This window comes from Lampris incognitus, chromosome 9 (genome assembly GCF_029633865.1).
Source record: "Lampris incognitus isolate fLamInc1 chromosome 9, fLamInc1.hap2, whole genome shotgun sequence".
NCBI classification, from domain to species: domain Eukaryota; kingdom Metazoa; phylum Chordata; class Actinopteri; order Lampriformes; family Lampridae; genus Lampris; species Lampris incognitus.
Window position 1 is genome coordinate 11,120,618 of NC_079219.1, and position 25,802 is coordinate 11,146,419.

At 44.7% G+C, this 25,802-nt stretch overlaps 1 protein-coding gene across 1 annotated transcript in view; it reads right to left on the reverse strand.

The window, feature by feature from the left end:
* Window positions 1-1,218: 1,218 nt before the first annotated feature.
* The window catches only part of plekho1b (pleckstrin homology domain containing, family O member 1b), a 28,129-nt gene continuing 3,545 nt past the window's right edge, over window positions 1,219-25,802 (reverse strand). The window contains exons 3-6 of the mRNA XM_056286641.1: window positions 9,999-10,139; window positions 8,625-8,729; window positions 5,412-5,513; window positions 1,219-5,089 (exon numbers count right to left, since the gene is read on the reverse strand). Of these exons, the coding sequence (XP_056142616.1) occupies window positions 4,409-5,089; window positions 5,412-5,513; window positions 8,625-8,729; window positions 9,999-10,139 (1,029 nt within the window). The 3' untranslated portion in view covers window positions 1,219-4,408. The remainder of the gene's footprint in view (window positions 5,090-5,411; window positions 5,514-8,624; window positions 8,730-9,998; window positions 10,140-25,802) is intronic.

Sequence of the window (25,802 nt, forward strand, 5' to 3'; positions counted from 1 at the left end):
GGAAGGTAATATGGTCCGCATTTCAAACTGATGAATTCAAGATCAGAAGAGCAGTAGCGACGAAGGATTGTTGCGTTGTTACACCAGCGCTGATTGACAAGGCTGGATTACGGACCGGGCATGCCGGGCGCGTGCCCCGGGGCCCCGGATCACGAGGGGCCCCAAAAGGTCAGGGGTATTGTGTTCGCGTATAGTAGGGATCCCCAATCATACCCTATGAGGAACGTTTGTTCCAACCCTGCGTCGCGATGCAGGGCCCAAGCTAGTCTCTCTTGATGCGGGGGCCCCAAGCTACATGCAGATTGTAATAGCGTCGACTACCATGTTGGGTATTTGCATTAGTTTTACATTTAACAATGTTTATTATTGTTTGCATAGCCTATCTGACGGGGGGGGGGGGGGGGCAATGGTCGTGCGTGCCCCGGGGCCCCCTGGTGGGTTAATCCGGCCATGCTGATTGACCACGAGACAAATACATCCGCCTTTTGACCTGTGAGATAGTTTGACTGACCTGTCGGCTCTGAAGATAATGAAGCCAGGGGGGTTTGCCGCTTGATCAGGGACCGATTGATCCAGCCATGTCTCGGTGAAGCAGAAGTCTTGCGGGGACTCCTCATTGACTATATTCATTTCCTAGCCCTTAACCCTTGCCCTCATGACGACATGCCTAACCTTAACCCAATTCTTTTTTTTTAAGATTATATTTTTGGCATTTTCTGCCTTTATTCAATAGTGATAGTCAAGAAAGGCAGAGAGAGAGAGAGAACATGACATGCAGCAAAGGGCCCAAGCCAGATTCAAACCCAGGCTGCTGTTGTAAGGACCCAGCCTTACGTGGTACGTGCTCTACCAGGTGAGCCACCAGGGTGCTCCAACCAAATCCTAACTCCAACCTTAATTCTAAAGTGAAGTCTTAACCCTAAAATTCCTCATGGGACCCATAAAATGTCCCCACAGGGTAGGCAGTTTCAGGTTTTTGTATCCTAATGGGAACATTTGGTCCCCATTAGGATAGAAAAACCTGGTACACACAGAATAATTAAAACTGGCAGTGAATCTCTGTAATGTGTTTAATGAGGTGAGACCTCAGCGATGAGAGAAAGAATAGAAAGTGGAAAACAGATTCAGGGAGATAGACAGTCATGCAGAGAGAGAGGGAGGGAGAGAGAGAGAGAGGTGATAATAGTAATAAAAAGAGTAACCCGCTCACATTTTTTAACACATTTATTAACATGGAGCCCTGAGAGATCAGGAAACAGAGCTTGTACAGAGTCCACACATCACAGTCTGTCAGACTACTCTTCCCATCATCCTCTCTGCCTTTAAGGCTACGGCAACTACAGGTAGATGCCTTCCAAAAACAGGAGGGGTGAATTCTTTAACAGAAGGTAGGAAAAAAAAACAACATGAAAAAGAGGAAGACACTAAAACTTTATAGTACCGTCAATAGGAACAGAAATTTACTAAAGACTAATGCTAGAATTTTCTATAACTAGAAAGTTTTTTCCAGTAAGGACACTGAAGGAATCGTCGGCCATTTTGGCAGAAAAAAACTTTCAGATTGAATTTCAATTCTCCTTCATACTTTCAGTAAGTGGTTTGCTCTCTTGTTTCAACGATTAGGGAACACTTCCGCTCCCTCTGTGCTCAAGCGGACCCTAGTTTCTATTCCTACCCCAAAAGTAAAAAACATATACAAATTTGTAATTGAAGATTGACGCTGCTAAATCATTTGCCAGGCGAAATATTTGAGTCTACATAAAACAAAGTTTGCATTTCCATCTGACAAGATCAGCACTTGATTTTTGATTTGGATGTTTCACTATGCTGTGACATCATGCTATTGTTGGCATGACTTCACTTCAGCATCTTTCATTCATTTGATTCCATTTATACCGTCCAAACACGCTCGTCACCCTCAGCTCAACCTCAGGCAGCATTAAATTGTACAAATTCAGCGTGTTTAAAAAATGCGTGGCATAATTCTTGCTTAAAAAAATAAACTTCCACATTAAAAGGTTGGTTAGCTGAGGCTAGATTGTTCTAATTGCACAAGTGGTCGTGTCTCACGTGCTGAGAGAACCCAGAGATGGTTTTAGTGCAAAGCCATGGGTTTGATTCCTGTTGTGAGTTGCTACTCAGTCCACCCTGTAGTTTATGTACCGTAGTTTATATCCAGTACATCAGCATGAAAAAAATAAAATAAATCGGGAGAAAATGAGAGAGCGCTCACTCACTTCCTGGTTCCCTCAAGAGTTGGCATTGCAACGGAGAACACTTCCCAATCAGATTGCTTGTTTGAAGCCAGCTGTTATCAAGTAAGTATATTCGCTACCCCTGTCCGAGACCGAGTTTGAGAGCAGTGAGCGTCAGAATCGAACAGCAGAGTCTTCACATTTCCAGATGGGATCTCTCCCTTTCTCCAATCAACGAAATTTGTCTGAAATCTTTTCGCTCTCTCCGCTGATGTCTGAAATGAATATTTGCGATTATTTGCTGTGTTCTTCAGCCACACAGTCCACTACTGGGGCAAACGGTGAAGTGACGAGACTCATTTCCAGAAATATTTTTGAGCCCGATGAATCTTTCAGTACCAGTTTTTAAAATTACACCAAAGTCTCGGCCTAAAATCAAAGATTTCCCAATATTCCGCATTCTAAATACTTTTAACATCAACATGGAATTCTGCTTCTCTGTCAGGAGTGACCCAGAACTAGCTTCTGCAAATGCTTTGTCACTTTTATAATTCTTATTTATTCATTATTTCAATTGAAAAGCTGTGAGCGAGACCGGGGATAAAGACCCTGATAGGATTAGATCCTTGGCCGGTGAGGATAAACTTGACCGCTGGACATCTGCAGTAGTATTGTTTTTACCTGTACCATAGACTATCTCTAGTATCACGCTGTGTACTAGTACCACATCATGATCTATAGTATTACTACGTATAGCAGTACCATATGTGCCACTCAGAGTTGTGCAGTAAGGCAGAGAAATCAGATCCCCTGGTATTACTCCTTCTTGCTCCTGCTTCTGAAACCTTTTGGCCCAGAGAATGCAGAGAAACCTGTTCAAGTACCAATCCGGACTCTGTTCATGTCCAAGATGAGACAGGACTGAAGATGGTTGATCTGAGCTGAGGGTTCCTCTGTAATGTTGGACCATACCAATGTCAACAAACAGGACAGGGAAGTTAAACAGGAAGCCATAGACATTGCAGTTGTGTTATCCTGGTTCTGTTGGATTGGTCCGGTCCTCTGGCCCCTGTTTCACACAGTTCAACAGAGGTTTTGTTGGCAGGGTAGAGAGGTTCTGCTAAGTCCGTTCTAAGCCTTATTCTTATGGTTCAGTGATCAACTTGTCCAGTCTGGGTTTGGACCTCCTCAACCACCTCCTCATACGTGCCATTGTAAAGGGAGCAAACGTGTGTCACTATGGGGATGTGCAGTTATGTCACATACTGGACTCGTTCTTAGGTATTGGTGAGGTGCACCAGACTCAACTAAATGCTGTCCCAGATTCGCCAGACCTCTCAGAGGGTTTCACGTTGAAACACTTCGGTATAGTAAAGCAAAGCTGCAATGAAAGCTGATGAATTATCAGTCATCGGTGGTGCTTCATATCACTGTCTGAAACACGGGATGCTGGTACAGAAACAGGAAGCGAAAACTACTTACCCCCCCCCCCACACACACACACACACTACAACAACTTTGCTTTCCACGGTAAGTAATTATAATACTGAACAATAACAAAGCGATTCACTCAATTTCATTTGGGGTGTCGGCAGTACTGGGATTGAATGTTGAAGTTGTTGACAAAAATGTGATTAATAGGCAGGATTGTAACATCTGGTCCCATTTTAGCTTTAAATGATTTGCCCTGATCTGGACCTGACCCAACCTGGCCTCCAGCCCTCCTGTAGGGATATGGACTGAACACCAACAGAAATTTCAGAAATAAAACCACTCATCCACCTCGACTCCTGTTACACCAACTATCAACCTGTTTCCCCCTCATCATGCTGCTGATGACAGTGTACACACCCTGCAGTAGTACTACATACAACTTTTTCTCATGAGTTTACAGCTCCGAAATAAATGAGTACATGGTGAAAGTAAATTCTGTCTGAACTAGCTTGTAACCAGATTTTCTCCTAGGTCTGTAGTGACTGTGAAGGGCTAAACCTGATTTTCCCAAATACATTGTTATGCCTAGAACAGAAGATAAGTGGTATTTAAGGAGTGTTTTAGTGTGCATACAGTAAACAGCAGGAAGTCAAACAGGGCTTCACATGTAGAGACGGTTCAAGTCAAACTGAGAAAGACCAGGACATTCGTGTTCCAGTTCAGATCAGGACATACATGTTCCAGTTTGGTGGTTGTGCAAGGTACATCATATCTCTTGGTCACATCATGCTCTTCCTGTATACATTCTGCTTGGAACTGTTGGAGGGGGAGCGTGGGGAGAGGCAGGAAGTGGTGGGAGCGCCTGTCGAGGAGTTCAGCTGCTGGTACAACACCCTCAGACCCTTCACCTCTTCCAGCACCTCCCTGGCCTGACCCCAGACTGCCTCTGCCTCCCTCAGCAGTTTCTCAGCCTTTGCCTGCTCACTGTCCCTCTGCACCCCTCCCCGGACCTCCATCAGCAGCTCCTGCGTCCTCTGGAGTTTCTGGCTGATCAGGTCCTGCAGCTGGCTAATGGGCTTGGTTCCTCCATTGTCTCCTGACACCACTGAACAGGGCACTGCAGACCCCCGGGTCTTGGAGGTTGGTGTCTCTGAGTTGGACAGGATCTCCTCCATGGAGGAGCAGCGGGTTTTCTCTGCAGTCGTTAAATGTTCCTCCCCATCATTCTCCCAGGACACCGCTGTCTCTCGGGGAAGGCTCTGGGACTTCCCAGAAGTGTCAGTGACAGCTGTCTTGGCAGAGAGAGCACTGTCTGTTTTGGACCGGGGACAGTCAGGGCCCAGGTGGGACACAGATTTGTTCAGGTCAACCCGGAAGTTGTGGCTGCCGGCATCACGGGAACTTTCCTCTTCCTGGATCAGATCCAGAGTCAACATCCCGTCAGAGGTGGAGGTGGACGCCTGGACAGAAACAGAATGAACCACTTGGCTTGTAAGAACTTCTAATGTAGTCTGGAATATTCATTTAGGCTGGAATAACCTAAGGAACTCTGGAGTATTTTGATTTAGTCCTCAATTAGTAAATTTAGTCTTCAATATTGTAACTTAGTCTTGATTGTTTTATTTGATCTCAAATATTTATATTTATTCTGGAATAACTGAATTTAATGTAGTTTTTGGTGTGGTTTTGGAAATAATGAAGGAAAATAGTTTGGGTCCCAGACAGGTAGAAGTGAGATCTGAACTGTGTTGGATCTGAGAGGGGCCAGGGACGAGGACTTACCACAGCCATAAGGTGACCTCTTGTGGGCAGGCGTCGGTTGTGAGGGATCTTGGCCCGGTCCCGAGTCAGATGAGACAACTGGCAGTCATCCTCCACTGTGACCTGAGAGAGAGAGAGAGAGAGAGAGAGAGAGAGAGAGAGAGAGAGAGAGAGAGAGAGAGAGAGAGAGAGAGAGAGAGAGAGAGAGATCTGATTAAAGGCTGTTTTCACCCGAAGTGTTTAGTCAAAATTAGTTTTTCGATGGGCAGGAGTAGTAGACAGTAATGGTAGTCGACAGTGGTAGTAGTAGACAGTTCTAGTAGACAGTAGTAGTAGACAGTGGTGGTAGTACAGTTCTAATAGACAGTAGTAGCAGACAGTAATGGTAGTCGACAGTGGTAGTAGCAGACAGTTCTAATTGACAGTAGTAGTAGAAAGTAATGTAGTATACAATAGCAGTAGTAGCCAATCTGACATTATTTAAGACAATTCTACAATACTATCTCTAAATTTAATACCTGCACAATATTTTTGTTTCTGCTGCTCTGCTCTATCAGGCAGCAGAATGAGGTTCACTGTAATCCGATGCGAGGGTCTAAGCCCAGGATGTTTGTTGCTGTAAAGCCAACTGAGGCAAATTTGTAATTTTTGATATTGGGCTATACAAATAGAATTGACTTGACTATTAACAGCAGAAGATGTGCATGAGAGCAGCTTTACTATGATGGCAACTTAGCGAGGTGTATGAATCTGATGACCCAACCCTTCACCATGAATACTGTGTATCAAGACCTGAGAAGTCATGAGTGTACCATCTTTTCTGTTTCTGGGTCAGTCTGTTTCATAGCAGTTTGTAATCCTAAATGATTATATCATAAATATTAAAAATTGGAATAAGTGTGAGGCAATATTCCTGTCCAAGCCTGCTTGTGAAGTACGGCATTAATAGTCCTACAACTGTGAGCTCTGTCAGACAGAATCTCTGGAGTACTGAACTCTTATATTCTGTTCTGTTTTTGTTCTTTTCTGTGCGATTCCACTCTGCACTTCTGTTTTGCTTGAACCAGAAATCCATCTGCCCTCTGGGAGTCTGGTGTCCAATATCAGGGCCTTTTTAGCCTGACGACACCAGAGCCTGTCACTAACAGATAGCTTCGTCTCAGTCAGTCTCTCTTTGTCACTCTCTTTCTGGCTCTCTGTCTGTTTCTTTCTCTATCAGATTGTCTCTTCTTGCCAGTCTGACTCTCGGTCAGTCAATATCACCATTACAACTCCTCAACAAGCTGCAGCAGGCTGCCCTTTATGGAGATTATGGGTAATGACGGTGATGCAATAGCTATGAGGTACAGCCAAGTACCGTCAATACTCAAGTACCCAAATCCTTGTTAAGAACTTCTTGGAAGGGATTTGGCATTTATGCAATGGTTACCAGCATGTGTGCTTTCTGAAAATTTGGATTCAAACTTGTGGACATAAATAAAAATAAAAGACAGAAATATAGCTGTGAGCAGTGACTGTCGGGTTCAAGCCCATTTAGACCTTTTACATCTGATCATTCAAGGTGTCCAGTAGTGATGTGCGGGTCGACCCACAACCTGCGGCTCCTGCCGGTCGGGCGGTTTAAGTAAGCTTACTAGACAATATCACAGGTTCGGGCACAGGTTTAGGCTACTAAATAAACAAAGAAAAAATAGGCTATGCCTTGAAATCAGTGTATTATGCTAGGCAAACAACCCAAAAATTAAATAGCGCAACATTGCTCACTTTACTTTAGCCTAGATTAGTTAAGACATTGTTAAAAGAAAGAGAAATGGTAAAAAGGTGTTCTCAGAAAGTTGAATCGGTTCATCTGGACACACCGTTTAGTGGGAGAAACGCTTCATCAGTCATCTAAGTGACGACCTCAGTCTCATCTGACTGCAGGTATCCCACCCTTATAAACAATACAGTGGCATAATGACTGAAACCAGTCCTCGGATTCATACGCAAATTGCCCTGACCATTAACTAGAGTACAATGGCCATGTGTACTATTCACGGAGGATTGGGGAATAGTTGCAGTCACAGCATTGTAAGATGTGGTGAAAAGGTGTTGTTGAAAAGTGTAGGTTGTGTTGTTAGGGGAGACTGTAAAATGGATTCATGCTATTCTGAGAGTGGAGGACAAAGTATTTTTTATTCTTTCCCCCAAGCTGTCATCCGACATTCAGAAGTGTCTTCTATGGAATAAACATTGTGGAAGAAAACACTTCCAGCTTAAAAAAATAAACCATCAACAAATACACTTACATCCGCTTAGAGGTCAGTTATCCACAGTCAGTTTAATTGATTTACTGCGTTGATGTGACCATGGCGTTTAAACTAACCCATAATAGTAGCAGAGATCCTCTCGAAGGTTAATTAGACATAGTCGGTTTCCTCCAATCAGTTTCTTCTACCAGCCACTTTACCAGCTTACCAACCATAATGTGAACGTCCTGTTCTCTTCTCAACATCTGTCTGATGGTTAAAAAAGTAAGTGACAAATTATGTGATTTCACTGTGGCCTGCTGTCCATCCACCCTCTATGTTAAGATAAAAGTATACACTTTATCCATCCATCCATTATCCGCACCGCTTATCCTGCCCTCAGGGTTGTGGGGATGCTGGAGCCTATCCCAGCAGTCATTGGGCGGCAGGCGGGGGGAGACACCCTGGACAGGCCGCCAGGCCATCACACAGGGCCCACACACACACACACACACATTCATACCTAGGGACAATTTAGTACGGCCGATTCACCTGACCTACATGTCTTTGGACTGTGGGAGGAAACCGGAGCCCCCAGAGGAAACCAACGCAGACATGGGGAGAACATGCAAACTCCACACAAAGGATGAACTGGGATGACCCCTGAGGTTGGACTACCCCAGGGCTCGAACCCAGGACCTTCTTGCTGTGAGGTGACCGCTATGAGGTGACTGCGCTAACCACTGCACCACCGTGCCGCCTATACATTTCATAAAAGAGAGAAAGTTGAGACGAGACCAGGGTAATGTGACGAGCTGTGAATCATCCTGCTGGTCAGACAGGAGAAATATAGTTCTCAAGAAAGGGTGTAAATAAAGGTATAGATAGAGTCAGGTACAAATGTATATGGATAGAGGTGTAGATAGAGTTGTTGATAGAAGTATATAGAGGTGAACATATAGAGGTGTAGCGATGTAGATAAAGGTATATAGGCGGTTGTTCTTGCCTCGTCCAGGATTCGGTTCTTTGCGCGGATGATGGCGGTGTTTAAGGCACTGATCCATGATTCTTTCTCCTCTGGACTCACAGCGAGAAAGACCAGGTTAGGAACCTACACACACACACACACACACACACACACACACACACACAAAGAGTTTATATACATGTACAGTTTGTGTTCGGGCGTGTATGTTTGTGTTCTGGTAATATTTTTGTTAACTGACTGCAACACAACACTGGAATTAAAGGGGACTGAACTGAACTGAACTGAACTGTAAAACAAATTTTCATGTAGAGTCCACTGGTGTCTGAGTTACTGACAGCTGAGCCTTTTCTGGAACATCAGAATTTGGGTCTTCGCTGGATTTAAGACCAGGTTTCAATTCTGGCAGTAGAGTTGTAGCACATTAAGTTGCTGGTTTCATCCCCGGTGCATCAAAGTGAGCAGAATCAAGTCGTCTGCATAGAACCACTACTTTACTTCTCTTTCTTTCAGAAAGAAACCAGTGGCTGTAGACTTCTAACATTATTTATATAGACATTAAACAATTTACATTCCTATCTGATAGCTTTTCTCGGAGCAAGGACTTTTTGTATGTTTTTACCATTTCTTTAATTTTCATAATGCATGGATTTAATCACATCATAAACCTTTCCAACCATACAAACCACACTATAGCAGTCTGTCCTACAGAACTTCAAGCCAAATAGAATAAAACACTTTTTTAAAGTCTACAAACGGATTAAAATATCATTTTTTTCACTGGAACATGTTTTCTAACTAAGGAGTGCACTGTGATTCTGAGTGAAGATTTTCACAGGGAAATACTATAAGAACAATACGTTTTATTAATTAGTCTCTGTTTCTGTCTCCCGCTCTCTCTCAAACACACACACACACACACACACACACACACACACACACACACACACACACAAGGCCATATGGTGATCTCTCTCCCACAGAGCTTCAGGAGAATCAGTCCGCAGATAGACTCTTACTGTGTGTGTGTGTGTGTGTGTGTGTGTGTGTGTGTGTGTGTGTGTGTGTGTGTGTGTGTGTGTGTGTGTGTCTCAGAGAGAGAGAGACAGAGAGAAAGAGAGGTGAAACAAAAGCTACTACCACCCGGTCAGAATGACACACTATCCTCCCCCAAGGAATTCTGGGTATTTCTGGGTCAGCCTGCAGATGGCTCAAAATTTGTCTGGACCCTGTGTGTGTGTGTGTGTGTGTGTGTGTGTGTGTGTGTGTGTGTGTGTGTGTGTGTGTGTGTGCGTGAGAAAGTGTGACTGTTTTCCTTTCTGTGAGTGAGAAAGTGTTTAAAAAGAGACACAGGCAGATAGACAGACAGACAGACAGACAGGTAGAGAGACAGACCGTGTTTCCAGGACTCTTGTAGCGCAGCAGAGTAAACTTGCTGTGGTTCTTCTTACTGCGGCTCTTGGCCTTACGGACTTCCTCTGAGCGTTCATAGTCAGACAGATCCACCACCTCTTGCACCTTTTTCTCATCCTTCACCTGAAACACAGAACAGAGGTCACCGAACTACACAACATCCACCATGTGTCTGCTCACTCGAGGCTTTGGGTGGAACTGTGACTGTGTTGAATAAAAAAAACTGGCAAACCCCCCCCAAATCCTCAAATCAGAAGCAGAACCTGCCAGTCCATTTTGAAAACACGTCTTTCATCAGACTGATCCAGGATGAGTCTGAATTCACAGAACCCTTTTCTGAACAGCTTAAAACCACTTCCTGGTTTTTCATGCCAGCAAACAGAAGAAGGCAGGAAGGTAAAGAACACAAATAGAAGAGCTGGAGCAGAAATCTTCATATCGCTTCTCTCTTTGTTTCACTCGCTAATCCTGTAGTTTACCGCACATGCACAGGTGTGTTAGCATACAAGAGGCAACACATTACAGCAACACACGCAGCCACACATACAACAACTAGGCCTGCACAATTAAATATATCGTTTCAGCTTCGTTGTCGCAATGTGCACAAGCGATGTGAAGGCAAATTAACTCAAACGCACGATGACACAACTTTTTACTGCTTGATACTAAAGGAAAATTGATACTAAAGGAAAATTCTGTCTTATATAACACAATTTGCTCCCAATTTCACTCCATGTGGACAAATGACACGTGGACGTGTTCGTCTGCTTCTTGGCTAGCGATGCTGCGAGACGCAGTTATATCCACTGGCACCGCGGTTAATCTGCGGATCAGGCGGGCCGGGTCATAAAAATCAACATTCTGAGTTAAGAGCGGATGTGTTACGGGTGGGTGAAATAATACGTTGTTAATAAGGAAAATATTAATCACATTCTCTAAGATGTGGACATATTTTAAGCTTCGTTTTTCACGAGGCACAAATTAACAGGCGAGACTAATTGCGGCAGTTGTGGCATCCATTTGCCTTAAGCAGCAATAGAGGCAAAAAAGATCCGAGAGAAAATTAAAAACGGAAAAGGCGGGGCAGAAAAGTTACGTACGGGAGCGGTTTAGTGAAATACTTCACTACGATGTGTCAAGTACTGGGTATGTCATACAGCCGCTGTGAAGCACCGGATGTATATGATGGCCACAAAACCGGTACCTCAGACATGGAGTAATATTGTAGTGAATTCAGGGGGCAGCTGGGAACCGCCGCAGCCGGGGTGCGAACCCAGATCTCCCGCACCACGGGCGACTACATTAACCGGTCGACTAAAGGGTCCGACCCATTAGCCAACTGGCTAGCGAGTCTACTCATTCATGATCGTTCCACTAACCCCCTCCTCCGGGAAGCCCCGCGCTTCAGTATACTCCCTCACGCCTCTGGGCGCACGCGCTTCTGATCTCACGGTCTCGCCGCCCCACTTCTGACACCAATGTAGGGAATTCAGTGGGCAGCCGGGAACCGCCGCAGCCGGGGCGCGAACCTGGGTCTCCCGCACCACGGGCGACTATGTTAACCAGTCGACTGGTTTACATATATCCCACTGACAATAATATGCAGAGCCGGCCCAAGGCTTTATGGGGCCCTAAGCAGAATTTGATTTGGGCCACCCCCCATGCTAAACCCACCTCCTACCACCGACAATATTATGTCCATGCTTGATCGTTACCATACCATTGTCATGACTTATGACGTATGTTTATCCGCCAGACCGATAAACCCTTTTAGGTGATATACTGTCGCGATGTGCTTGCTTACAGTTATGATGCGCATGAACCTGGACCCAGCTCTGACGTAGGCAGTGGAAATGATTAAACCAGTAGCATTAATTTGTCAGTCTGTTAACAACACGATATCAAAATATTTAGTTTTTGTATTTTGGTGATTATTACTGATATGATATATCACACACACAACAATATATATATTTATCAGCCTGTCGTGTTTGACATTTCAAGCGTTCTTGGGGGCCCCCTGCTGGCGCGGGGGCCCTAAGCGACCGCTTAGTTCGCTTATGTCTCGGGTCGGTTCTGGTAATGTGTGATCGGATGCGGGTCCCTAAATCGGAGAAAATAATTCGTTTGGGCGGGTGGTGGGTGGAGGATTTAAGTGTAGTGCGGATTCGGATGACGTCAGAGCCGGTCAGCGCATGACTATTCTCAGCCATCGCTCTACGTCATCTGTCCGGCTCCATCTCCTCTTTCTTCCCGCACGAATGGCGAAAAAAGGCCCTTTCACAATTTCCCAACAACTCCCCTCCAAAAACATCCCGGTTATTCTAGAATGATTAATTCTTTCAAAATAAAGCTACTCATCTGGTGACAATCCCTGTATTTTTTTCATATCGTAATATATATCGCAGAAAAAAACTATCGCAATGTGAGTGTTTTCCGGGGTCGTCCAGCCCTAACAGCAACACACACACACACACACAAAACATAACACAAACTGCAACACACACACACTGCGAAGGGATCCTCTTAGCCAGTAATTACAGCTTTTAAACCGGTAAAAAGTCTCAAAATCCAACAATGATCCGGCAACAATTCCACCCGAAGAACAGGAAGTTTTATGAAAATAAATAACATTTCCAATAGACCCTCCCTTCTATCAGAAATGTAGCTCTTCAGACGTAGGTTAGCGTCTTGGGTGATTAAACAAATGAATTTTCGTTGTGATTTTCTCATTTGGGCCTCGGCCGTTCGCTCGTTGGAACACAAGCTGCTGTATGTGGCCTTACTGCCAGCCGAGCTGAGCGCAACGGCAGCAGAACATGCAAAACCAGCCCACCCTCAGTCGATGTTTTCTCATTTTTCGGAAGCGTTCCTTTACTTTTGTTTGAGAAATGGAGACCACTGAAAGCCTCAAAAGGAAGTGAAAGCAAGGCACTGGCTGGTTTTCTCATACGCAAGTAATAAAGTGAACGTTTACAAGTCTGACCAAAGCGACAGCAGAAGGATGAGATTTGAGATACTTTATGGACCCCCGCAGGGCAATTAGGCTCTGCATTTAACCCATCCTAGCTGTGTAGCTAGGGGCAGTGGGCAGCCGCCGTGCAGCGCCCGGGGACCAACTCCAGGTCGTCTTGCCATGCCTTGCTCAGGGGCACAGACAGGAGTACTCACCCTAACATGCATGTCTTTTTTCATGGTGGGGTAAACCGGAGCACCCGGAGACAATTACCCACCGCAGACACGGGGAGAACATGCAAACTCCACACAGACGACGACCTGGGATGACCCCCCCCCCCCCGGTTGGACAACCCGGGGTTTGAACCCAGGGCCTTCTTGCCTTGAGGCGACAGTGCTTACCACTGCGCCACCATACCGCTTTTTTTTTTTTTTGCTCTCTGAAGGAGAGAGAGAATAACTTTGGGGGGGAGGGAATTTTGAAATACTTTATGAAGCAGTGGGGTGGACAGCCACTGTGTGCGGACTGCACCTTTAAATATGCATGCGAGTCTTTATTTTGGATACTAGTTTAAATGGCAAAGAATTTTCCATTCAAATAAATGTTATGTAAAACCTATTTGCATTGACGTTTTTCTTCTTCTTCTTGTGTCGTGCATGCGAGGGACAGATAATATGACCGGAGTTTTCCCCCGTTTGTCCAACATTTGAGAATCTCCTCGGACACGTTGGCCAGCACCACAATTTTCCTAGTGAAAACTTTGAGAGACACACACACACACACACACACACACACACACACACACACACACACACACACACACACACACACACACACACACAGCAACATGCTGGCGCTGCTTTATCAGACCCACCAGGAGAGGCGATATAACTGGATTAAGGTCATCAGTGTCCTTGTGTCTCAATGTGCTCTAGCCTCTCTGCCCTCACTGCCTTGCTCACTGGCTCTGCCTCCTCTCAGCTGGTGATGGTCCACAAACCAAACCAGAAGCTTGGGCAAAATGTGACGGATGGGCATGAGGTTGTTTTAGGTGTTGTCATTTGGGTCTACAAGAGGGTCCGGATTAGAAGTAAGGGGACGTGTTGGATCACGGCCAAGCCGGGAGTAAGACAACTGATCATGTGACCAGGCAAGCAGCTCAGGAGCTGCAACTGTCTGACAGCTTTGACCTCTGACCTCATACAGGGGTCGGGTACACGGTAACAGCTGCCACATGACGGCCACAGCTGTGATACCACCCAGAAACCCCTCAAACACACACACACACACACACACACACACACACACACACACACACACACACACACACACACACAGCTCTGCTGACTCAGCCCACCATGTGTAGTTGTCACATGGCTCCTGAAAGGAGTCAGGTGTTTATAATCTGTTTAGACCGACAGACCATAGATAGATAGACAGACAGACAGGTAGATAGATAGACAGACAGACAGATAGATAGATAGACAAGTAGATAGATAGGTAGATAGATAGATAGATAGACAGACAGACAGGTAGATAGATAGACAGACAGATAGATACAGGTAGATAGATAGGTAGATAGATAGACAGAGACAGACAGACAGATAGATAGACAGACATACAGATAGATAGCTGGCTAGCTAGACAGACAGACAGACAGACAGACAGACAGATAGATAGATACATAGATATGGATAGATAGATAGATAGATAGACAGCTAGCTTGATAGATAGATAGATAGACAGGCAGATAGACAGACAGACAGATAGACAGCTAGCTAGCTAGCTAGATAAACAGGCAGACAAACAGATAGATAGATAGATAGATAGATAGATAGATAGATAGATAGATAGATAGATAGATAGATAGATCGATAGCAGGGGGAGAGGGTGTGTGTTGGGTTACTATGTATGTGTTCATGTAAATTACTGTAAGCATAAACAGAGTTGACACTAAGCAGACCCCCCCCCCCCGTAATCTACTCTACCAGAGGAGGTTACTCTGTGTGTGTGTGTGTGTGTGTGTGTGTGCGCGCGCGCATGCACGTGCACGTGTTGATACTCAACAGAAGGTTTCGAGACTTCCCACCCCCAACACACAGAAACAACCCATCCATTGCTCATAACTCCTTTTTTTCTGGATATAACATCCCAGCAATCCACAAGGCCTTACAGGACACCAGCTTTCCACTGCATTTGTCACATGGACCGTTAGAATAAAACATACATACATGCATACATACATACATATATACATACATGCATACATATATGTATATAGTATGCACGTGTGTGTGTGTATGTGTGTGCGCATGTGTGTGCGTGAGCGTATGCGCGCGTGTAAAGATAACATAGCGTGGGGCCTTGTTTCCTTCCCCAAAAAAATCTTAGGTTGAATTGGACCGAGTCTTGAAAATCTTTCCAAATAAAAGTAAACACATCACAGACAGACAGCAGGTCTGTTCTGTCAGGATTTCCATTTATATGGGTTTCAGACCAACGGCAGGACCTGCCTGACATAACCCAGCACAAACCCCCTCAGGACAGAAAGACGATCAATTTCCATTAGGAAAGAGGACAGGGTGTTCTCTGCTGTCCTCTACCATGATGGTTCAAGTACTTCTGCTCTTTCACCGGGCCCCTCTCCATCCCCCGCCTAGTGTCACCATGTGGTTATGTTTATAATGTACAGTCTGGTACTTTATATACTGTACAGTCTGGTAGTTTATATAATGTACAGTCTGGTAGTTTATATACTGTACAGTTTGGTAGTTTATATAATGTACAGTTTGGTAGTTTATATACTGTACAGTTTGGTAGTTTATATAATGTACAGTCTGGTAGTTTATATACTGTACAGTTTGGTAGTTTATATACTGTACAGTCTGGTAGTTTATATAATGTACAGTCTGGTAGTTTACATACTGTACAGTTTGGTAGTTTATATAATGTACAGTCTGGTAGTTTATATGATCAACAGTCTGATAGTTTATATACTGTACAGTCTGGTAGTTTATCTTATGTACAGTCTGGTAGTTTATATACTGTACAGTCTGGTAGTTTATCTGATGTACAGTCTGGTAGTTTATATACTGTACAGTCTGGTAGTTTATATAATGTACAGTCTGGTAGTTTATATTATGTTCAGTCTGGTAGTTTATATACTGTAAAGTCTGGTAGTTTATCTGATGTACAGTCTGGTAGTTTATATACTGTACAGTCTGGTAGGTTATGTGATGTAAAGTCTGATAGTTTATATACTGTACAGTCTGTAGTTTATATAATGTACAGTGTAGTAGTATCTATAATGTACAGTGAGTATTCATAATGTACAGTGACTAGCATCTATAATGTATACTGTAGTATTATGTAGTGTTGTATTTATAATGTACAGTGTAGTATTTATAATGTATAGTGTTGTAGTGTTGATAATATACAGTGCAGTAGTATCTATAATGTATAGTGTAGTATTTATGATGTAGTGTTGTAGTAATTATAATGGACAGTGCAGTAGTATCTATAATGTATAGTGTAGTATTTGTAATGTACAGTGCAGTAATGTATAGTGTAGTATTCATAATGTACAGCGTGGTAGTGTCAGAGCCTCATATATAAAGCTCAGTGTAGGATCCACACTAAAAACTTGCATAAACTCAAAACAAGAAAACTGCATATGTTCAGAAATGACCAGATTTACAAAACCTTGCTCATGCCAAATCCTGCACTTCCATTTTAAAAATCCCAAATCAACTTGAAGCTGCACAAGCCTCTCATTCCACCCCATTAACGCCCAAAATAAACATAAATGGAAGTAGAAACATCTTTTCTTAATATTCAAAGGCACATTAGTAGCCCACGTTTCTCAGTAAACTCAACGACAATGTTTGAACAGAAACATAAAAAAACACAAAACATAAAAATTTCAAGGACTGTGGAACAGAGACACTGGATGACGAGGTGAAGGCCAGAAAAAAAAGTTATTTAGTCGTTTTTCAGTTGGAATAGTCAACATAAAGGGAATGTGTTGAGTGGTAAAATGTCCCAAAAGTAGTAAATCCAGCCAGCTCTGAGCCTCACAGCCGTAATGAGTCAAAAAAACAGGTCAGACATGACAGCGGCTCTCTGTGCACCACCAGACTACTGTGGGACCACCAGGCAAGATCCTCACAGATGTCAGCTGTAGAATTTGTTAAAAAAAACTGTATCATCTTGATTATCAGCATCGATTTCATTTAAATTCAACGTATCACATCAAAATATGGGCGGCACGGTGGCGCAGTGGTTAGCGTGGTCGCCTCACAGCAAGAAGGCCCTGGGTTCAAGCCCCGGGGTAGTCCAACCTTGGGGGTCGTCCCGGGTCATCTCTGTGTAGAGTTTGCATGTTCTCCCCGTGTCTGTGTGGGTTTCCTCCGGGGGCTCCGGTTTCCTCCCACAGTCTAAAGACATATAGGTCAGGTGAATCGGCCGTACTAAATTGTCCCTAGGTATGTGTGTGTGTGTGTGTGTGTGTGTGTGTGTGTGTGTGTGTGTGTGTGCGCGCTCTGTGTGATGGCCTGGTGGCCTGGCCAGGGTGTCTCCCCGCCTGCTGCCAAGTGACTGCTGGGATAGGCTCCAGCATCCCTGAGAGCAGGATGAGCGGTTCGGATAATGGATGGATGGATGGATGGACATCAAAATGTGTTAAAACTTTGGTGGTGTTTGCTGCATGTTGGGCCAGGGTCGTCCTCCTTTCAGGAGAGAGTTAAGTCTTTTTTCTGTGACAGTAGTGCAGATGAAGGCTAACATATAGCCACCGTCATCTGCATTGGTAGATCTGGTTAGCATATGGATGAATGATAATACCTTAACAGGAAATGCAGAGTGGAATGGTGAAGCACAAGGCTGGCGAAACCTCGTATGCATATCCGTTGTAAAGCATATCCACTGTAAATGGGCACAATTCAAAGAGCATCAAAACATTATTTAAGCTGGGAAGTGTAAATCACTTTGTTTTTCAGAGAGGGAATACCATAAACTTCTACAAGTTACAACCAGTGGCGGTTGGTGCGAAAAACTTTGGGGGGGGGGGGGGGCACAATTTATTATGGCGCAGCACACCTGACAGCTGCTTTAATGGCCACACAGTCACAGAGTTATTAAGAAGGACAATGTAGCCCCTAGATTTTAACAGGGTTCGTAGACGGTGGATGATTGACAGTCGGGGCAAGGCGTCATGGTGGGTGTGAACATGATTGACAGCCACGAGAATTGTCCAATCTCATTAGATCAAAAAACATTAAAACAATACCAATTCGCTGCCAATAAAAGTGGGAGTGTCTGGGGCACACAGAACTGCGCCCCATGGAGAATCTGAAGAAACCAATCAGACGGCAGCCTCAGGTCACCTGCTCACCACAAGTTAGAGGGCTTATATAAGGTATGGTTTGGCCGGCGCCCCTCACCCAGGAAGTATATGTATTCAGACAGAAATCAACCAAACACCATGTGGAACCAATATTTAATGGCTGCTGACAGGCGCTCACAGACTGAAAAACACTTTCATTTCATAATTATTTGCGTCATAAAACTAAATTATATTTAACATGTTTAAGTAGATTTTCATCTCTTGATATTTGAAGGGGGCGGCGCTCTGGCGCTCTAGCGCCCTATACTGGCCAGCCGCCACTGGTTACAACTAACTATATGTAGCTTCATCCGAGGATACTCGACCTGATGATGATGATGATATGTAGCTTTTATCTGGTACCTAACTGGTTTAAAAACAATTGTACTTTTTTGTGGGATTTTTCCTCCTTTTTCTCCCCAATTGTACTTAGCCAATTATCCCACTCTTCCGACCCGTCCCGGTCACTGCTCCGCCCCCTGTGCCGATCCGGGGAGGGCTGCAGACTACCACATGCCTCCTTCGATACATGTGGAGTCGCCAGCCGCTTCTTTTCACCTGACAGTGAGGAGTTTCACCAGGGAGACGTAGCATGTGGGAGGCTCACGCTATTCCCCCCAGTTCCCCCTCCCCCTTGAACAGGCGCCCTGACCAACCAGAGGAGGTGCTAGTGCAGCGACCAGTATATATACCCACATCGGGCTTCCCACCCACAGACACGGCCAGTTGTGTTTGTAGGGACGCCCGACCAAGCCGGAGGTAACACGGGGATTCGAACCGGCAATCCCCGTGTTGGTAGGCAACGGAATAGACCGCCACGCCACCCGAACGCCCCTAAAAACAATTGTACTTTGACAGTGAAAAGGCCGTTATGCTTTACCTCATTACTTTGCCATAGGAGTTGCTACTTCCCACTGACTCATAAACATGCGTATACATGAGTCGTCAACCTTTGCGTGGTGGTACGCACATTCTCATGCCAAGTTCCCGTTTTAATAAATCTGACATGAGCATGGGAAATTGTGTATTCGAAGGTTTTGTGTGTATGCAGCGTCAATTAATGAGGCCCAGGCCCTTGAAGTTCTTCATCTCCAACCTAGGAAAATGGAAGAGGAGTAGACAACTCCAGAATTCTCCTCTTATCAATCCCCATAACTGTTATTACATCTGAGGTCATCGATTCAGCCATAAAGGTGAAGCTATTTACGTATGATGGCAGAAACTGATGTTGATGAAGAAGAGGTCAAGACTCTGACTGGGACCACACTGTATTTACCAGTGATTTGTTGCATTTAATTCATCCCACCCAGTGTGCCAGAAGGGTGTGGTTTAAATAGTGAGAGGTAAATGAACTACCCTCTCTGTTATGTGTGGTAATCTCCATCTGTGTGGTACAACAAGTATAGTCCATCCATCCATCCTTCCATTATCCAAACCGCTTATCCTGCTCTCAGGGTCACGGGGATGCTGGAGCCTAGCCCAGCAGTCAAGTCCAGTCAATTTTATTTGTATAGCCCAATATCCATCCATCCATTATCGGGACCACTTATCCTGCTCTCAGGGTTGCGAGGATGCTGGAGCCTATTCCAGCAGTCATTGGGCAGCAGGCAGGGAGACACCCTGAACAGGGCGCAAGGCCATCACAAAGGGCCGACGTACACTCACACACACACACACACACACACACACACACACACACACACACACACACACACACACACACACACACATACACACACATACACACACACACACCTGCACACATTCATACCTAGGGACAATTTAGTACGGCCGACTCACCTGACCTACATGTCTTTGGACAGTGGGAGGAAACCGGAGCCCCCGGAGGAAACCCCACGCAGACACGGGGAGAACATGCAAACTCCACACAGAGGACGACCCAGGACAACCCCCAAGGTTGGACTCCCCCAGGGCTCGCACCCAGGACGTTCTTCCTGTGAGGCGACCGCGCTAACCACTGCGCCATCGTGCCGCTTGTATAGCCCAATATCACAAATTACAAATAGTAAAATATATACTCTGAATGACCTGTAGCCCTCTGACCTGCGGTTTCAGGACAGGTAAAAACAGAGCACTAGAGTGTGTGTGTGTGTGTGTGTGTGTGTGTGTGTGTGTGTGTGTGTGTGTGTGTGTGTGTGTTTGCTGATGTCTTGATAACCATGGAGTTTTTTATACAGATGACCCAGATGACCCATGCAGCCATGTTCAGTATTATATGGTGAGACCATTCTGTGTCTCATGCCCCAAGTGTCCCCCTAAAGCCAGCAGGCTGTCCGGAGGATCGAACTGGATCCAGTCTGATGTTAGAGCTTTCAAATATCAAAGCACTTCCCTAAACACTCAATCTATAATTGATAAGCTGTCCATCCACCGGTGGGCTGTTCTTTGTAGAGACAGAGAACTCATTAAAGTTGTATGGAGGCTCTGCAGTGTCTGAAGGTGAAATGAGTTCTGGCAACATAACCGGCTCTTATTTATCTATCTGTCCATCAATCTGTCCATCCGTCGCTCTGTCTATCCGTCACATTAATGAGACGGACAGACAAATGACGTTGAATTATGAGTCTTTGACCAATCAGATAGCATGGAGAAAAAACACACTGTCCATCAATACACACACTCAGTTACACACAACTAAAACACATAACAATCTGACACACACACACACACACACATGCACAAACTCTAACTCCCTTCACAGATAAGCAAGCACAAGCTCCATCACGTGTAAACGCATGCATGTCCATGTGGAGACATCTGACTGACTCCACATATCAATACAACATATGCATGCACACACACACGTACATATATATATACACACATATCAACAGACTGTAGGCACATCCATACACACATCAGGTGGAATGGCATCAGCGACATGATAACCAGTTCGAGTCCAACTCCAACAGGACACTAAGGCCCCTTTTCCACTGCATGGTACGGGCTCAACTCGACTCTGCTCTATTTGACTCTACTCACTTTACTTTTTGGGATTTCATTTTCTACTGCAGATAGTATCCCCTCATGGCGAAGCCCTGCCGGTCATTTGTGGGCATATTGAATAGTTGGGTTTTTAAATAAAAAAAAGATTTTATTTATATTTATATAAATACAAATAAATGTACATATATTTTTATTTATTTATATTTTTGTAAATTAAAAAAAAATGTATTTATAGTGGTATTTTCATGTCTCCTTTTAGTATCGGGCCAGCTCACTTGGAACCTCGACGGAGGTGGTACCACAAAAAAGTAGCTGGCACCAGGTACTATCCCTGACTTTGGCCCAATGGAAAACCAACAATAGCGAGTAGAGCTGAGTCGAGTCGAGCCGGCACCCGGCAGTGGAAAAGGGGCATAAGACTAATCATGTTTGAAAGTTTGATGCCACTTAGCCCTGATTCAGGTTTCTGCTGGACGTTTTACAACAGGACGTTTCTTGTTGCGGAGTCCGTTTTCATCCTGCACAGGATTCTGCTGTGAGAAACGTCCTGTAGTAAAGCACCCAGCGGAGTCCCGAGTCGGGGCCGGATTCCACCCGGATGTGACTTTAACCGCCGTCATCGCTCGGTGAGTGTGTTTTATGCTGGTTTGTAACATGTCCGCACTGAGGTGAGGTTTTACACGGCAGGGCAGAGCAGGGTGTGCAGGTCAGTTAATTAGTTAACTAGTCGGTCATAAAATTAACAGTCACTTCACTACGATACACTGGCATCACGGTTCAGTAAAGTTTCGATACTGAAAACAGGAATGAATGCCAGACACAGGGCCTTGATTTTTAAACTGTTGAATTTATTTTAAAAAAAAATCTATTGTAACCGGTTATTTTCTTGCCCGGTGCGGGATTCGATACGGGATGTATTGCACCACAAGACGACATCACGAACCGCTCGGCTAAAGGGTCAGACCAGTTAACTAGAGGCTAACGTGTCTTATTAGTAGTTTAGACTATCATTCTACTTATGACTTTGGAGCTAGTCCTCATCCATCTTCTGGGCTAGCTTTTTAGGGTATGAAACACAACAGGCATAACAAATATAACATCGGCTTTGTCATCATTTTTTTTGTACAAGACAGGAATAATCGATCGAGGCATAATCATCGATCGACAAACCGGATTGATGACTGTGCAAATGAGTCGACATGTTCTAGGTACTGCTAGAGGAGGAGGCGCCCGGGTGGCGTGGCGGTCTATTCCGTTGCCTAGCAACACGGGGGTCGGCGGTTCGAATCCCCGCGTTACTTCCGGCTTGGTCGGGCGTCTCTACAGACTCGATTGGCCGTGTCTGCGGGTGGGAAGCCGGATGTGAAGAGTAGGGTAATTGGTCAAGCACAATTGGGGGGGGGAGTATTGCTAGAGGCGTATCCTGTTGTCATGAAGCAGACGGGGCGCACCGTTGCTTTTCTATCCACCGCCCTCTTGCCATCGGCGTCATAACCTACAGGGAAAACAACGCCAGACCTCTTAGTTAGTTAATGGATGTCCTTCTAGTTCTTGACTGCCACAGCCAGCAAAGGCACAACCGGCCATATTGTTGTTACAGCGGTATGCAACGTTGCACACCATCCAATGTTGCTGCTAGCTAAACGGCTAATAGTTTGCCAACGTGCTTTTTGTGCCTAAACCGGAGAAATTTCACTCAAAAGCTCACCGCCATCGGACCAACTTAAACCGGAGAAATTGAGACACTTTTGTTTCTCATTTGCTGTCGCATCTTAATTCGGCTGCCTTTTTGAGCGGCGCTTGTTTTTCCCACTTGATATGTTGAATCTTGTTCGGTTTGTAATCCGCACGGAGCCATGAGCCATACCATATGGTTTAATATGAATACCTAGTATATCGTTACAGCCCTATTGGCTAGTTAGTTAATTACAGGAAGTCCTTGGGTTATGAACACCCGACTTACGAACCGGCCTCCGAAAAGCCTATTATTTTAAACATTTTCAGTTACACACAATGGTTTGTACTAACGAACGGACGAACTACTTTGCACAACGCTCAAAACACAGCGCGTTTTAGGCGGTTCGTCGGTCCGAGGGAGAACAACGCCACGCCGTCGTCACCATTTTAAGTCGGATCGCGTAAACATTGTTCATCGAAGAAAAGGAAAACGATCACGACTGAAACGAAAGTGGAAATAGCAAAGTTAACCGGATAGTGACTGACAGCCGGGACTAGGAAGAGAGGGAGGCCGAGAAAAACCTGGGTAAACAACATCGGAGAATGGCTACAGTTGAGCGTAGTGGAGACAGGGAGAGCTGCGATGGATAGGGAACGGTGCAAGAGACTTGTTGAGGCATCAGCTGTGCTCCTACGACCTCCATAGGTTACGGAACTGATGATGATGACGACTGACGGCTTCAGCTGCTACACGGCCATTTATAACGAGAACAAGAAAAGCTCTGTTCAAGCCGCCCTTGGTGTTTACTTTAAGAAACTGACTTCAGAAATTAACCTTCACTCTACAGCAGCAGAATCAGGCCCTGACCCTCCAACACCAGGTCCATCCGCTCCAGCACGAGGCCTATCCTCTTCAACACCAGGCCCATCATCCAATTAATGAAGTCATTTTAATTGATAATTAAGGCTCCTTCCGGTATGCAAGACATCAATTGGAATGAGAGTTTTAACCTTTAATTATCTTTTCTTTTCTATCTTAAACAGTTTAAGAAATGTTACTTAAATGACTTTTATACCTATACACACATTCTCTCTCTCAATTATAAATACTGTACTGTAGTTACATTTATTATTATTTCTGTATTATTCTATTTATGATGTTTTAGGTAAAGTATATACTAAGACAAACATTTGAATAATTGACACTAGATGTGAGCTGTACGTAACTGTTCCGACTTACATACTAATTCAACGTACAAACAGGTTGTTCGTAATCCGGGGACTTCCTGTATTCCGTTGCCTACCAACACGAGGATCGTCAGATTGAATCCCTGTGTTACCTCCGGCTTGGTCAGGCGCCCCTACAGACACAATTGGCTGTGTCTGCGGGTGGGAAGCCGGATTTGGGTGTGTGTCCTGGTCGCTGCACTAGCGCCTCGTCTGGTCAGTCGGGGCGCCTGTTCGGTGGGGAGGGGGAACTGGGGGGAATAGTGTGATCCTCCCATGCGCTACGTCCCCCCTGGCGAAACTCCTCACTGTCAGGTGAAAAGAAGCAGCTGGCGCCTCCACATGTATCGGAGGAGACATGTGATGGTCTGCAGCCCTCCCCGGATCGGCAGAGGGGGTGGAGCAGCGACCGGGACGGCTCGGAAGAGTGGGGCAATTGGCCGGGTACAATTGGGGAGAAAAAGTGGGGGAAAAAAAATTGTTGTTTCATTACTAAGATAGCAGGCAAGCTAGCTAGGTAGGTAGCAGGATGTTAAATGCAGCAGAACGAATCAGGACCAGCACACAAACCAGAAATCTGTCTCACGCAGAGAGGATATTAAAAAGGCAAAACCCTGGTGACTGAAATTCCGATTCAAGTTTAAATGTGGATTCAAAAATAATACTGAAATTTTCTATATCACCCGCACAAAACAATTTTCTCTCCTGTGCATTCATTCATTATTCACTCCATAAAACACCAAACTAAACTTACTGCTGTCATCTATCTATCTGTCTTGTTAGCATGTCTGTCTGTCTGTGGAGACAGTAGGAAGCCAGTGTGTAGGAATGAAAAAGGAAGTAAATCAGTCATTTCAGTACCAGTCTTGTCTGTGCTATGATCTCTTCTCGAATTTAGGAAAAAAATAAGGAAGTGACGCGCACTGCAGAAGGACAGATGACACATTTATCTAGTTCTCAGACACATGATCCGTGACAGTATGAATGTATTAATAAGCATACCGTGTCACTGCATTCATCTTGCTTGCACTGCTGAGTGCATTAAAAAGTAATAGAGTAAAGCTCCATTTGGTTTTCCTCAATAGCTATGATCAGATGCGATGATTTTCATCTATCCAAATTAATTCTACCTAACTGAAGATTCCAGAAGAACTGTTTATATGTATGGCAAATGCGGCAAATTTGTTCTGTGCTTGCGAAAAGTGGCATGGACAGACATGCACGTCTTGTACTGTTAAAAACCATACAGCGCCATTCTGAATTCTTTACAGCGGTTGTATTACAAGAAGTGGGAGACCAGAGAGAAGTGCATTACATTAATCTAACAGAGAAATGACTAGAATCTGGAAATCATGCTGGGTCACACGTTCTGGTAGATACAAGAGGCTCTTTCTGATGTTTTCCAGAGAAAAGCAGCTAGAACAGGAGACATCAGTGTTTTGGTAACCCTCTCCGTTAGGTCGGGCTTCACTGTAACCTCAGTCCATTTAAATCAGAGCCAAGCTCCAAAACTGCCCAGTGAGGTTTAAATATAACTCGGATGTCAAAAAGCCAGTTTTAAGTCCAGTGTACGATA